Source organism: Oncorhynchus gorbuscha, linkage group LG08, assembly GCF_021184085.1.
Source record: "Oncorhynchus gorbuscha isolate QuinsamMale2020 ecotype Even-year linkage group LG08, OgorEven_v1.0, whole genome shotgun sequence".
NCBI classification, from domain to species: domain Eukaryota; kingdom Metazoa; phylum Chordata; class Actinopteri; order Salmoniformes; family Salmonidae; genus Oncorhynchus; species Oncorhynchus gorbuscha.
In genome coordinates, this window is record NC_060180.1 from 52,683,858 (window position 1) to 52,699,347 (window position 15,490).

Genomic DNA, 15,490 nt, shown 5'->3' on the forward strand with positions numbered 1-15,490 from the left:
GTAAATTACCGGTAGCTTGCAAGCAAAATTGCCCTCCTGATTTCAATGTAGGCTACAGTGTCTTTCATAGGTATTTGGAAACAGTTCTATATATTTTTCCTATACTAGGCTACTCTATAAATGTTTAGTTCTATGAACTCCAACAACTGATAAGCACATTGAATACAGCCCACCTGGTCTAAAGTGTCAGTTGATGTCTGGCCTAGACTACTCTAATGTGTCTCAGGGTGCTGTCCCTAAAAGCAGCCCTCTCTGGAACACGGCAGAGGGGTGACAGTGATGAGAGGGGACAGTACAGGACCGTGGGCCATTACTATGGTTACGCAACCGACCAACCAGACGAGAGCATCTGAGGTTCTGGCGGAAAACCCTTTCTCGTCTGTGTCATAACTGATTGACATAAAAACCTCAGCTAAAGCTTAAATTCCAGCCTAGAGGAACTCACTGCACTATCTGGTGTTTATTCCTGTAGGGCTCTGCAGCTTTACCAGATCTTTCGGCCCATATACATTCAAACACACACAACCCCAGAGAAATCATTGCATGTCAATCTGACCTCTTCTGCTTGACTATAGATGCAACTTAGGTGATATTACAAAAAGAAAGGCATAAAGTGTAGAGTCAGATACTGTGTGATATGTCCTGCAATGAGACATACAAAATACCAAACGGGGCGAAATACACACACACACACACACCAATTTCTAGTGATAAATACCAGCACAGCTTTCATGATAAAACAAAGATATCTGAAAGAGTCACGTGAGGGAAGGTGTAAGTCCCAGTATGTTGTGTTGCTCAGCAATAGCAGCCTCTGGGGACCATCAAGGTGTTGGTCCTCTCCTATGTACGTTCCAAGCAGCACGTCCGCCTCCCCTCAGGACCCTTAAGTGGAGTTATGCCAACACAGCCCAAAAACCACATCCCCACTGCCCCAGCAACACCCTAGCCGGACTGGCACGGTGTCTGAGCTGACATCAGTCCTGGCACGCAGAGCATGGCAAAGACTTCCCTGGCATAGGAGCCCAGAGTTTCCAATGCCCCAGAGGATGGCACGGAACCAATGGAACCAGGGCTAACAATATCACACTGGTTTTAGAATACACACGGAGCATCTGATCGGACAACAGATACAGTAGACTGCAGGAGACTGCAGCTCTCACAGTCACAGGTAACTATAAATAGTTTCACTTTGAAAGTGTTGTAGGCTACACTGTATTATTTAGGTCTCTTGTCTGGTGCAGTATTGTATGATACCTCAGAAAGTAAATACGGTCCAGGCTATTCTCAGTTAAATTGAAAGGGACACCTAAATTATGTGTTTGGGGAGTTTGAACTCTCTGGTTTCAGAAGTGAACTACAAGGGATGCCCCGGGATCGCTGAGGGAGCTAAAACACATATGGATATTCAAGACAAGTAGCCTGACAGAGGGGAAATTAGGAGCCTAAACTGCAGGCAGGGAGATAAAATACAAAGATCCTGTTGTGACACAAGGGTCCAGGAGCAATAATAACAATAAGAGCATAAAACTCTTCAAAGCAGACGCGCCGTGAGGTAGCTAGTGTCCAGACCAAAAGACTGCCAAGTCATGCCGGGTGCAATGGCTCCCTCTGTACTCTGCCGGAGGAGTCACAATGACCTTCCTCCCTCCCCCTCACTCCATCAGCACAGAAGCATGTCTGCTAGCCCGGCACTTACGTAAGGACACCCTTACGTAAGGACACCCTTACATAAGGTGCAGAATGGAGGTTAAGCAGACATTTGATGATTTCTGTTTTAGAACAGTAACTAAATAAGGCTGTGGTTGTGAGAAATTATTTGTAAAATACGTTGTACGTGACTGACATTCACAAGCGTGTTAAATTCCTGCGGTTCATGAGGATGAAGGAGGGAGTTGTGTTGTTTATGTAGGAGGGATGGAACACCCTCCATGGGTTGCTAATGGACCGCTTATAAAGTATGGTGTATGTGTTCTGTGACTAATGAGTTTACACCCACACTGAATACACAAGTAATTAGCTTACACCAGCTGTTATGGTATAGTCCCAATAGGCTGTAGGTGAATGACACATAGGCCTAACGCTGGACATAACACATAAGATAATGTTCCAGGGGCTATTTCTCATTTCTAAGACATTGTTCAAGGGCTATTTCTCATTTTTAAGACATTGTTCAAGGGCTATTTCTTAGACGCCAGAGAACTGATAAAGTCCATCGTCTTCTATCGCCTCTATCACCTGACAGGGAATCAGCTGAAGCATCAGCTCCAGACGGTCCCTGTGGGGTTGATATGCACTCAGCTTGTCAAACCTCTCCAGTGCAACGCCACCATTTGGCAGGCACACCCAGCTTCAGCCTCCTCCACCATGAGAGTCGTGTTTCAGCTGCACACATATCTGTTCCCCGGTTATGGGATAATTGGTGTAAGCAAAAAGAGAAAACGGCTTCATTTTCATGATAATGATTACTGCTGTACAGTGAGAGGAGCTGTTTTGAATTCCCTCCTGTATACACATGGCTTTCTCTCATTTTGTGTTGCTGTTTGTCATAGGCATATGCAGGCCTGATCTTTGATTCTTTACTACCAACAGATGGAGGGAAAAGACAAATCAAAGTATCCAATTCTTTATGACAACTCCGTATGACAATCGACAAAGTAAACAACAAATGACTTTGAGATTGAAGGACATGGGGGAAGGAGAGAAGGGGGAGGATTCTGGGAAAGCCTTTAATGATTGATGAACACAGCAATGACTGTGTAGGTCAAGGAGAAGGGGGGGCAAAAGTTCAGTGCAAGATGAATTTGATAGCAGTGCATGACAACAACATGGGTTGAATAGACTGATACAATAACTTCATTTAGTGTGTATTTTCCACTGACATTTTACATGCAAATATACATTATCCTTCTTGTCTTTCAAGGTAGTGTGGCTTCGGTTCAGGGAAGAACGCATGTTGAATTGTCACTACAAATCAGACATGCTAAGAATATTGACGAAATCAAACAGAAGCTAAATCAGAGAATTCTTTTGAAAAAGTACAGTATTTTTAAAACTTACAGTATCAAAGAAGAGGATTAGTGTACAGTACGTGACTGATTAGCAGCAAATGCTCTCATATTTCCTTGGGAAACTCTTGATCTACACAGCGGCTGACCAGAGCTCTTGCTCTAAAAGCATCAATCATTATACAGTACAGAGGAGATGCTGAAATCAGCACACACACACACACACACAGATCTGCACTGCCAACACTGGTGTTGTGTCTTTTTGATAAGCCAGAGCTGTTTCCTCCTTCTGCTACGGTTGATGTTCCAGCATACTGCAGTCACATGCTAACCGCAGAGCCTCTATCATGCAGCACACTGCTGGAAAGAGCTAACATGCTACATTGTACACTGTGTTCTGTATGCCCTCCTGAAATTAACCCCCATACTGTAGCGTAGCCTAAGGATGTTGATTTATCTTAATTAGACATCATTCAATTAAGCAGCTGTGTGGAAAAGCTGACATCATCTGTGTCAATCAACTCCACTTTTAAAGAAATCAATGTGTTCAGTTCGGATTGACATAGAGGTCATAAAGCCTCAGAAGTCAAAGAATGCCACCTTTAATCCACCCCTAATCCTAATCAATTGTTTTGACTGAATATGCATGTGAATATTTACAGTTCGAGAGCAGGACAATTAACATGCAACCGATATTGCCAAGACACCAGAGGAGAGGATGTTCATTTCCTGGGTTAATTGACATTGCTCTGTCCTGACTTGTGCATGACTGAGTTTGTTATATTGCTCCAGTCAGGGCTATGCTAATGCTGCCCTAATGCTGTCTCCAGGCTGACACTTCTGGAAGTGACATGACACGAGGAAAGACAAAGAAAGAGAAGGAGTGTGGGAGAGACGGACAAAGACAGTGATAGTCATTCTAGATGGAGAGAGGGCGAGAGAGAGAGAAGTAGAAAGGGAGAGGGGGAGATAGAGGTGAGAGAGTGATAGATGGAGAGAGAGGGAGAGAAAGGGATTGCTCTGAGTGCTTGGTGTCTGTCTGTCTGAGGTATAATGAGACTGTCTGTGGTTAGAGAGTTGGAACTGACTGGCAGGAGGGATATTATATCTGGAGTGGAGGAGACTTATACATTTGAACTTTATCATATTACATATCACATATATTTGCTGGCTACTGCTGCTGTAACTTTGAGGAACAGCGTCCAATGGTAGAGTTAGGAAAAATAATATTAATTCTCTGAACTTTTTGTTTGATCGTTTTTTCTCTCACTTTCTATGTTGCTATTCCTGTGCAAATTAGGAATTGCTCTCTGGGACTAAAATACCAATTGCCATCTAACATAGAGGATGATTCAGCTGTGAAAATGTGCCCTTGCAACACAATAAACCATTACAATGGAGGGTTAACCACAGTGACGGGAGTGGCCCAAAGGAGTGAATTTCCCCAAATGCTCATGACAGAGTTGTCATGAACTGTGAAGTACTTTCTTGGTAGATGGAAACAAACACAGAAGTTTTCCAGTAGCCAAAATATTTTGTGGTGAAATTTCTCTCAGGGGGAAGTTGCCACCCAAGATGAAGTTCAAGTTCACGAAAAAATCTGTTCACAATAACATCAGTGCACAATACCACTGAATCACAGAGATCCCAAAGACTGCCTAAGAAATGGAGTGAGTTAAAATCATATTTTTTAAATACATAAATTGTTCCTCTTTGACTCTGCTCTTTGGTTCAGGTTAACACACAAACTGAAAAGGCAATTCCACCACTTTTCAACCTAATATTCATTGTCTCCAGCACCGAACCAGTGTCTAAATACTGTATGTGTTAAAAAGATACAAAGCTCCTAAATAATCCTTCTCTGTGACATCACAGGGTAGAATTAAACATACAAAAAATATATATATTTTAAAAACGTACAAAACGTTCTAGCTAAGGGGAGGGTGTTCACTTGCTCCCCATGTCACCACGAATCTCATAGTGTTTGAAAATCCACTGTTTTTAAAATGCTTTAACTTTTTTGGACGACGTCATCGTGTAGACGTTTTTACTTTTCTCTACAAATCATAGATATGCTCCATTTTCACCTGTTTAGACTCTAGCATTGCACTGGAGATCATCCGAATGAGGTTCCAAAGTGGTGGAATTGCATTTCAACACAGTAGGATGGCAGCTACAAACCCAAACATACAACACATCCACACACACACACCCACGAGAGTTCGGATGCACACGTTCCCACAGGCACCCACCCACACACACACACTCACAACGCACGCACGCACACACGCTGTGGCAGGAAGAGAGCACAGTAAATAACAGGCGCTGGAGAAGGTGGTTCTGTTCCTGAACATTGTCTGGCCTGGTTCCTCCGTCTCTTAGGTCTCCACTCTCTCCATTATCTAACACATGTACTCACACACTACATGATACACATACTATATTGTACACACAATATCATATGTGCATGATATTGTATGCATATGAGATAAGGATAATCTGCATAGATATAAAAGAAGGGTTAAAGCGGAGGCAGGGAACTCAGAGTGTCGATCCTAAAGTTGTAAGCAGCTGGCATTAAGGTATACGTCACAATATATGCATTTACTGAGCAGAAGAATCAGCTAAATCCTCTCCCTGGATTGTCTCTCTGCTGCCCCAATTCTCTATGGGTTTTCCCATTCCCACATAGCTTCCATCCATCCTGCACCCCAGTTTACCTTTACCATCCTTCCCGTCCAGCAGAGGGCGGTAGTCAGTCTTTTCCACAGTCTCGCCTACTTTGTCATCAAAGGTCTCTTTCTCCAGGGAAGCCATGAAGTCCCTCCTCACCGGGTTGTCCGGGCCCGACTGGGGCGCCCCATCCGTGAGAGCGTCATGCAAGCTCAGGTCCATAGTCCTGGGGAGGGAAAAAGGAGGTTAGAGGTCATAGAGTATCATCATCATTCACATCATTATCCTCATCAGTACAAGATTTCGCACTAACCCCATACTGCATTTCTCTATAGCCGTATACTGGTATGGAGGTCCACTAGTCAGAGCTTTTAATAATGGCTGATCTTGGCTAATGGACGTCACCATTTATGCACCCCACTAAATCCAGCTGCAGTCAAACCAGCAACACTAAATTCAGCTGCAGTCAAACCAGCATCACTAAATCCAGCTGCAGTCAAACTGGCCACACTAAATCCAGCTGCAGTCAAACGGGCCACACTAAATCCAGCTGCAGTCAAACCAGCCACACTAAATCCAGCTGCAGTCAAACCAGCCACACTAAATCCAGCTGCACTCAAACCAGCCACACTAAATCCAGCTGCAGTCAAACCAGCCACACTAAATCCAGCTGCAGTCAAACCAGCCACACTAAATCCAGCTGCACTCAAACCAGCCACACTAAATCCAGCTGCAGTCAAACCAGCCACACTAAATCCAGCTGCAGTCAAACCAGCCACACTAAATCCAGCTGCACTCAAACCAGCCACACTAAATCCAGCTGCAGTCAAACCAACCACACTAAATCCAGCTGCACTCAAACCAGCCACACTAAATCCAGCTGCAGTCAAACCAGCCACACTAAATCCAGCTGCAGTCAAACCAGCCACACTAAATCCAGCTGCACTCAAACCAGCCACACTAAATCCAGCTGCAGTCAAACCAGCCACACTAAATCCAGCTGCACTCAAACCAGCCACACTAAATCCAGCTGCAGTCAAACCAGCCACACTAAATCCAGCTGCAGTCAAACCAGCCACACTAAATCCAGCTGCAGTCAAACCACTGTCTCTCTACCATGGGGGGATTCAGTCCAAAAGGTCATCTCTTAATGTGTGTGTGTGTGGGGGTGACGCCGAGGGGATATAGCCTAGCTGACAAAGACCATCCCCTAGCCCATAATAACAACAAGGTTTGGCAAAAAACATACCAAGGTTTATATTGCTAGCCAAAACGCATGTGGTGTTGTTAGACACAGTGGCTCTGGGAAGAGACCAGCACAGGGCTATTCTCCAGGGGCCACCCTTCCAAATGTTATTTAATTCGAAGCCTGGGATCCCGAAGCTAGCATAGGGCTCATGCAAAATTGAGCAAAGACAGAAAAATGAAGAATGGATGGAAATTATGTCACCGTCATTGCATTCATTCTCCCCCTGTAGCCTCTATCTCTCCCACATCCTCTCTCCCCCTAAAGACACAAGTGACACAAACAGTACACCACTGCAGCTAGCTGTCTTCACACTACACTAGTATCCACCACCACCACCGCAAAACAGATAATCAACTTAGCCTATTCAGGCCAACAGTATATTACCCCCATAACATGCTGTGGTTTTTGTAGTTGCGCTGTGGATCTCAGAAGACAGCGACAGGCTATCATATGAAAGTGATTTCCAGTCGCTGTTAGATCTGATAGCCGGATCAGTGGAACTGCAATAAAGACATCCTGGAACCCCGCCACTGTGTCCTAAAAGGCAGAGAAGCCATTCGGGAGTGCCGTCTGAAACACGCACAGTACCCAATGAATGGAGAGTACTCACTACATCAAAGTGTCTGCAAAGAAACCTGGAGGGGGTACGGTCTAAACTGTGGAAGTTAATAATTACCCTGGATTGTCAATTCAAATGAAGGTGAAAGAGGGTAGTTATGGTTCATTTGTTGCAGAACAGCGTGTTTTTGTCTGCCTTTAGTGATCCAGCCCTGCATGCTACAGTGCAGTAGGGGATAGAAGCCTCCAAGCTTTAGTTAGAGGGAGGACATTCTCCTCTCTTCACAGTGCACCATTTACTCCTCATAATGAGTCTATCTTTATGAGACAGACAGCAAAACTAATACATATGTTGAGAGCTGCTCTACACAAAAGGTCTATCAGTGGCACTCACAGATGCACAGACACACAGACACACACTCCCAAACACACAACTTCATTATTTTTTTCCACCCGTCCCTTCAACTCACCCACTCTCTCCTCCTCCACACACGAACAAGCGATGATTGTTCTATTTCTATACAAACACACACACAGACACACACACAGACACACACACACACACACACACACACACACACACACACACACACACACACACACACACACACACACACACACACACACACACACACACACACACACACACACACACACACACACACACACACACACACACACACACACACACACACACTCTCACAAAAATATCTTCATGCTGTCATTGTGCTCCAGCCTGCAGATTTGCGTACGTACAGTGTTTGTTGGCCATGATTGAAACTGTGCCCCATTGTTTTGGGAGCAGCCACACCAAGTACAGTTGGACTAGTCAGATTACTACATTGACACACTGTAGCAGCCCCTAGGAGAGAGAGAATACTGCATGACACAGAAAACTCATCAAAATTCACACAGTCAAAAATAACGCATTCAGGCAGGACCACAGCAGGGTGTCAGCAGTGAGCGAGTAAAATAGCTAGATCACAGCTCAGCTTTTATGCATCCATCCAAATGTTGAAAAGACGTTTGTGTGATTATTATGCAAGGGCATGCAAACATTAGATGAATAATCCTACAACAGCCCCTGTCTCAACTCCGTCTCCTCTACAATTCCTTTTATACACCTCTCCCATTAAAGGTTCTGCTTACCTTACTTGTCTTTCTTCTCCACCGTCCTTCACGTTCTCTGATCCCAATTCTAAGGTCATCATTTTTCAGACCCTCTTTCTTTCCCTTCTTTCTTAAAGGTACGCTTTTTCCATTCAAAGCCCAAGTTCTCTCCACCTCTAACCTCTCTATGTCTGTAACTCCATTCACCCACCCCCTGGTGTTCAGAAAGCTGTTCAGATGGCTGCATCCCCCAGTCTGACCGCTACATCTGCTCTACAACTCCCCAGTTTTGAGTGCAACATCGGACATTTCCCATTTAAAACGAAGGAGCATTATTCTGCTTTATGCTCATATTGAGTGTAAAAGCCTGAGAGAGCAGCTGGTACTGCTGCATGGGGATTAGTGCAAGCTAGAGTCAACCCTAGTCCTCCACGTCCACATGCAGCCAGGACATGTTATATTAGTGTCATGCAGGTGAAAGAGGACCCAAACGCGACTTAACAGAAACAGAGTTTATTAATGCTCAAAACGGAATAACTGAAATCCTCTAGATTTGTAGAGGGGAAAACAACTGGAGAAGCGGCCACAGACTGCAGGTCGCTTCGGGTAGGCGCAGGCCGTAGTCGACTGAAACACCTGCTCACACGCAGCGTCTGATGAAGGCACAAAACACGACAGGACAGGGTGATACACAATCACGGCAAAAAACACGACAGGACAGGGCGAAACGCAATCACAGCATGGTGAATACAATGCAAGGAACCGACGGCACAGGAACGGATCACAAAGGAATAAATAGGGACTCTAATCAGGGGAAAGGATCGGGAACAGGTGTGGGAAGACTAAATGATGATTAGGGGAATAGGAACAGCTGGGAGCAGGAACGGAACGATAGAGAGAAGAGAGAGCGAGAGAGTGAGAGAGGGAGGGGGAGAGAGAGGGATAGGAGGGAAAGAACCAAATAAGACCAGCAGAGGGAAACGAATAGCATGGGGAGCACAGGGACAAGACATGATAATAAATGACAAACATGACAGTACCCCCCACTCACCGAGCGCCTCCTGGCGCTCTCGAGGAGGAACACTGGCAGCAACGGAGGAAATCATAGATCAAACGGTCCAGCACGTCCCGAGAAAGAACCCAACTCCTCTCCTCAGGACCGTAACGAAAAACGATAAAAAGGGAAACTAGGGTACTACTCTAAAAAAAAATGAGAACTAGGGACAGACTGAGACACAGCAAGGGCAGGGACAAGAACAGGAGAGATGCGATGGCAGGGAACAGACTGAGACCCAGCAAGACCAGGAGCAGAAGCAGAAAAAAATTACCAGACTTCTTCTGCGCGCAGTCTGAACACGCAGCCACGAAACGGCGCGTGTCACGCTCCTGAGTCGGCCACCAAAAGCGCTGGCGAATAGACGCAAGAGTGCCTCGAACACCGGGATGACCAGCTAACTTGGCAGAGTGAGCCCACTGAAGAACAGCCAGACGAGTGGAAACAGGGACGAAAAGGAGGTTACTAGGACAAGCGCGCGGCGACGCAGTGTGCGTGAGTGCTTGCTTAACCTGTCTTTCAATTCCCCAGACTGTCAACCCGACAACACGCCCATAAGGAAGAATCCCCTCGAGATCAGTAGAAGCCACAGAAGAACTAAACAGACGGGATAAGGCATCAGGCTTGGTGTTCTTGCTACCCGGACGGTAAGAAATCACAAACTCGAAACGAGCGAAAAACAACGCCCAACGAGCTTGACGGGCATTAAGTCGTTTGGCAGAACGGATGTACTCAAGGTTCTTATGGTCTGTCCAAACGACAAAAGGAACGGTCGCCCCCTCCAACCACTGTCGCCATTCGCCTAGGGCTAAGCGGATGGCGAGCAGTTCACGGTTACCCACATCATAGTTGCGCTCAGATGGCGACAGGCGATGAGAAAAATAAGCGCAAGGATGAACCTTATCGTCAGACTGGAAGCGCTGGGATAGAATGGCTCCCACGCCTACCTCTGAAGCGTCAACCTCGACAATAAATTGTCTAGTGACGTCAGGAGTAACGAGGATAGGAGCGGACGTAAAACGTTCTTTTAGAAGATCAAAAGCTCCCTGGGCGGAACCGGACCACTTAAAACACGTCTTGACAGAAGTAAGAGCTGTGAGAGGGGCAGCAACTTGACCGAAATTACGAATGAAACGCCGATAGAAATTAGCGAAACCTAAAAAGCGCTGCAACTCGACACGTGACCTTGGAACGGGCCAATCACTGACAGCTTGGACCTTAGCGGAATCCATCTGAATGCCTTCAGCGGAAATAACGGAACCGAGAAAAGTAACGGAGGAGACATGAAAAGAGCACTTCTCAGCCTTTACGTAGAGACAATTCTCTAAAAGGCGCTGTAGAACACGTCGAACGTGCTGAACATGAATCTCGAGTGACGGAGAAAAAATCAGGATATCGTCAAGATAGACAAAAACAAAAATGTTCAGCATGTCTCTCAGAACATCATTAACTAATGCCTGAAAAACAGCTGGCGCATTGGCGAGACCGAACGGCAGAACCCGGTACTCAAAATGCCCTAACGGAGTGTTAAACGCCGTTTTCCACTCGTCCCCCTCTCTGATGCGCACGAGATGGTAAGCGTTACGAAGGTCCAACTTAGTAAAGCACCTGGCTCCCTGCAGAATCTCGAAGGCTGATGACATAAGGGGAAGCGGATAACGATTCTTAACCGTTATGTCATTCAGCCCTCGATAATCCACGCAGGGGCGCAGAGTACCGTCCTTCTTCTTAACAAAAAGAACCCCGCCCCGGCCGGAGAAGAAGAAGGCACTATGGTACCGGCGTCAAGAGACACAGACAAATAATCCTCGAGAGCCTTACGTTCGGGAGCCGACAGAGAGTATAGTCTACCTCGAGGAGGCGTGGTCCCTGGAAGGAGATCAATACTACAATCATACGACCGGTGAGGAGGAAGGGAGTTGGCTCGGGACCGACTGAAGACCGTGCGCAGATCATGATATTCCTCCGGCACTCCTGTCAAATCGCCAGGTTCCTCCTGAGAAGTAGGGAGAGAAGAAACGGGAGGGATGGCAGACATTAAACACTTCACATGACAAGAAACGTTCCAGGATAGGATAGAATTACTAGACCAATTAATAGAAGGATTATGACATACTAGCCAGGGATGACCCAAAACAACAGGTGTAAACGGTGAACGGAAAATCAAAAAGAAATAGTCTCACTGTGGTTACCAGATACTGTGAGAGTTAAAGGTAGTGTCTCAAATTTGATACTGGGAAGATGACTACCATCTAAGGCAAACATGGGCGTAGGCTTGTCTAATGGTCTGAAAGGAATGTTATGTTTCCGAACCCATGCTTCGTCCATGAAACAACCCTCAGCCCCAGAGTCAATCAAGGCACTGCATGTAGCACCCGAACCGGTCCAGCGTAGATGGACCGACATAGTAGTACAAGATCTAGATGAAGGGACCTGAGTAGTAGCGCTCACCAGTAGCCCTCCGCTTACTGATGGGCTCTGGCCTCTTACTGGACATGAAATAACAAAATGTCCAGCAACTCCGCAATAGAGGCACAGGCGGTTGGTGATCCTCTGTTCCCTCTCCTTATTCGAGATGCGAATCCCTCCCAGCTGCATGGGCTCAGTCTCAAAGCCAGAGGAGGGAGATGGTTGCGATGCGGAGCAGGGAAACACCGTTGATGCGAGCTCTCTTCCACGAGCCCGGTGACGAAGATCTACCCGTCGTTCTATGCGGATGGCGAGAGCAATCAAAGAGTCCACATCTGAAGGAACCTCCCGGGAAAGAATCTCATCCTTAACCGCTGCGTGGAGTCCCTCCAGAAAACGAGCGAGCAGCGCCGGCTCGTTCCACTCACTAGAGGCAGCAAGAGTGCGAAACTCAATGGAATAATCCGTTATGGACCGTTCACCTTGGCATAAGGAAGCCAGGGCCCTAGAAGCCTCCTCACCAAAAACTGAACGGTCAAAAACCCGAATCATCTCCTCTTTAAAGTTCTGGAATCTGTTAGAGCAATCAGCCCTTGCCTCCCAGATAGCTGTGCCCCATTCTCGAGCCCGGCCAGTAAGGAGTGAAATGACGTAAGCAACCCGAGCTCTCTCTCTAGAGTATGTGTGGGGTTGGAGAGAGAACACAATCTCACACTGCGTGAGAAAGGAGCGGCACTCAGTGGGCTGCCCGGAGTAGCAAGGTGGGTTATTAACCCTGGGTTCTGGAGGCTCGGCAGGCCAGGGAGTAACAGGTGGCACGAGACGTAGACTCTGGAACTGTCCAGAGAGGTCGGAAACCTGAGCGGCCAGGTTCTCCACGGCATGGCGAGCAGCAGACAATTCCTGCTCGTGTCTGCCGAGCATGGCTCCTTGGATCTTGACGGCAGTGTAAACAGCGTCTGAAGTCGCTGGGTCCATTCCTTGGTCGGTTCCTTCTGTCATGCAGGTGAAAGAGGACCCAAACGCGACTTAACAGAAACAGAGTTTATTAATGCTCAAAACGGAATAACTGAAATCCTCTAGATTTGTAGAGGGGAAAACAACTGGAGAAGCGGCCACAGACTGCAGGTCGCTTCGGGTAGGCGCAGGCCGTAGTCGACTGAAACACCTGCTCACACGCAGCGTCTGATGAAGGCACAAAAACACGACAGGACAGGGTGATACACAATCACGGCAAAAACACGACAGGACAGGGCGAAACGCAATCACAGCATGGTGAATACAATGCAAGGAACCGACGGCACAGGAACGGATCACAAAGGAATAAATAGGGACTCTAATCAGGGGAAAGGATCGGGAACAGGTGTGGGAAGACTAAATGATGATTAGGGGAATAGGAACAGCTGGGAGCAGGAACGGAACGATAGAGAGAAGAGAGAGCGAGAGAGTGAGAGAGGGAGGGGGAGAGAGAGGGATAGGAGGGAAAGAACCAAATAAGACCAGCAGAGGGAAACGAATAGCATGGGGAGCACAGGGACAAGACATGATAATAAATGACAAACATGACAATTAGACTCCATCCTTCCCTCCGTCTGTCACGCAATCATCCCCAAAAACCACAGCGGGCCTACTGTAACACACAGCCTAGCCTAACACAGTACCGAGTAACCCACAGAGTGGGCCTGGGCCAGCAGCTTGGCAGGGAATCCCTGGATTTATCCTGCCATCCAAAGCAACAGCCTTGTTCAGGGAGGTGGTGTTTCTGTTTACACAAAATGCTCTCAGTAAGCCTCATTCGCCACTCATATTCCCATATGTTAATTCCCCCTTTTTACTGTAAAAGGCATAGTAATCCAATAGTTATGATCACCAAGCAAAATAGTGTACTGTGTACTCCCCCACTTTATTGGCAGATATGTATCTAACCTCTGACTGCCAACACCAGATGACTGACTAACATAGCAACACCTACCTAAAGACCGTTGATCTGTTGCACTAGGGTTGATGATCGGTTTTGTCAAACCGATTTGAACTGAGGAAGTTATTAGTAGTAGAAGTCACCTGATTACAGTACTATTGGCCATTCAACACTAGATCTGTATTTGTTAAAGTGCAGGGAGTGCTGCAAGAGCTGAGCATTATGGGTCATCGACTCAGTGGACCATAACAGTGATATTATCAGTGCCAGAGCACAGTTAAGATAAGCACAGGTGAACTAGTCACTAACTCAAAAGGTCAAAGGGCTTTTTCTACTATTACACATTTTGTTTTAGCTTGTGGGTTATTTCATTTGGAAAACAGGTGCAAACTTGCAGTTCAAGCACAATATTCAACAATATCTCATTCTTTATACAGTCCCATTCTTCAATAAACCTCAAAATAATATAATTTCATAGAATATAATACAACATGTGACAATTATTATAATATTTTTTTTACTTAACCTTTATTTAACTAGGCAAGTCAGTTTAGAACAAATTCTTATTTACAATGATGGCCTACCCCAGCCAAACCCTAAACATAGCACTAAGATGCAGTGCCTTAGACCGCTGTGCCACTCAGGAGCCCAATGCTGAGACAATCTATCTATTTGATCGTATATCAGATTATCAGTCGGCAACATTTGAGCTATTTCTAAAGATAGGCTGTGGCGTGCATGATGTCATCATTTTATTCAGCAGGATCAGATCTATTCCATGAAGTAATTATCATTTTATTCAGCAGGATCAGATCTATTCCATGAAGTAATTATCATTTTATTCAGCAGGATCAGATCTATTCCATGAAGTAATTATCATTTTATTCAGCAGGATCAGATCTATTCCATGAAGTAATTATCATTTTATTCAGCAGGATCAGATCTATTCCATGAAGTAATTATCATTTTATTCAGCAGGATCAGATCTATTCCATGAAGTAATTATCATTTTATTCAGCAGGATCAGATCTATTCCATGAAGTAATTATCATTTTATTCAGCAGGATCAGATCTATTCCATGAAGTAATTATCATTTTATTCAGCAGGATCAGATCTATTCCATGAAGTAATTATCATTTTATTCAGCAGGATCAGATCTATTCCATGAAGTAATTATCATTTTATTTCAGCAGGATCAGATCTATTCCATGAAGTAATTATCATTTTATTCAGCAGGATCAGATCTATTCCATGAAGTAATTATCATTTTATTCAGCAGGATCAGATCTATTCCATGAAGTAATTATCATTTTATTCAGCAGGATCAGATCTATTCCATGAAGTAATTATCATTTTATTCAGCAGGATCAGATCTATTCCATGAAGTAATTATCATTTTATTTCAGCAGGATCAGATCTATTCCATGAAGTAATTATCATTTTATTCAGCAGGATCAGATCTATTCCATTAAGTAATTATCATTTTATTCAGCAGGATCAGATCTATTCC

The 15,490-nt window shown here is 45.4% G+C and overlaps 1 protein-coding gene across 3 annotated transcripts in view; it reads right to left on the minus strand.

The window, feature by feature from the left end:
* map4l (microtubule associated protein 4 like) overlaps positions 1–15,490 on the minus strand; it is a 58,314-nt gene that overhangs the window by 38,864 nt on the left and 3,960 nt on the right. The window contains exons 1-2 of one of the 3 annotated variants that reach the window (XM_046359847.1): positions 8,638–8,825; positions 5,729–5,907 (exon numbers count right to left, since the gene is read on the minus strand). In XM_046359847.1, coding sequence (XP_046215803.1) covers positions 5,729–5,907; positions 8,638–8,699 — 241 coding nt within the window. In that variant the 5' untranslated portion in view covers positions 8,700–8,825. Of the gene's footprint in view, positions 1–5,728; positions 5,908–7,314; positions 7,468–8,637; positions 8,826–15,490 lie in introns of those variants that run through there. The other 2 variants (XM_046359848.1, XM_046359849.1) reach the window with 2 other exon arrangements.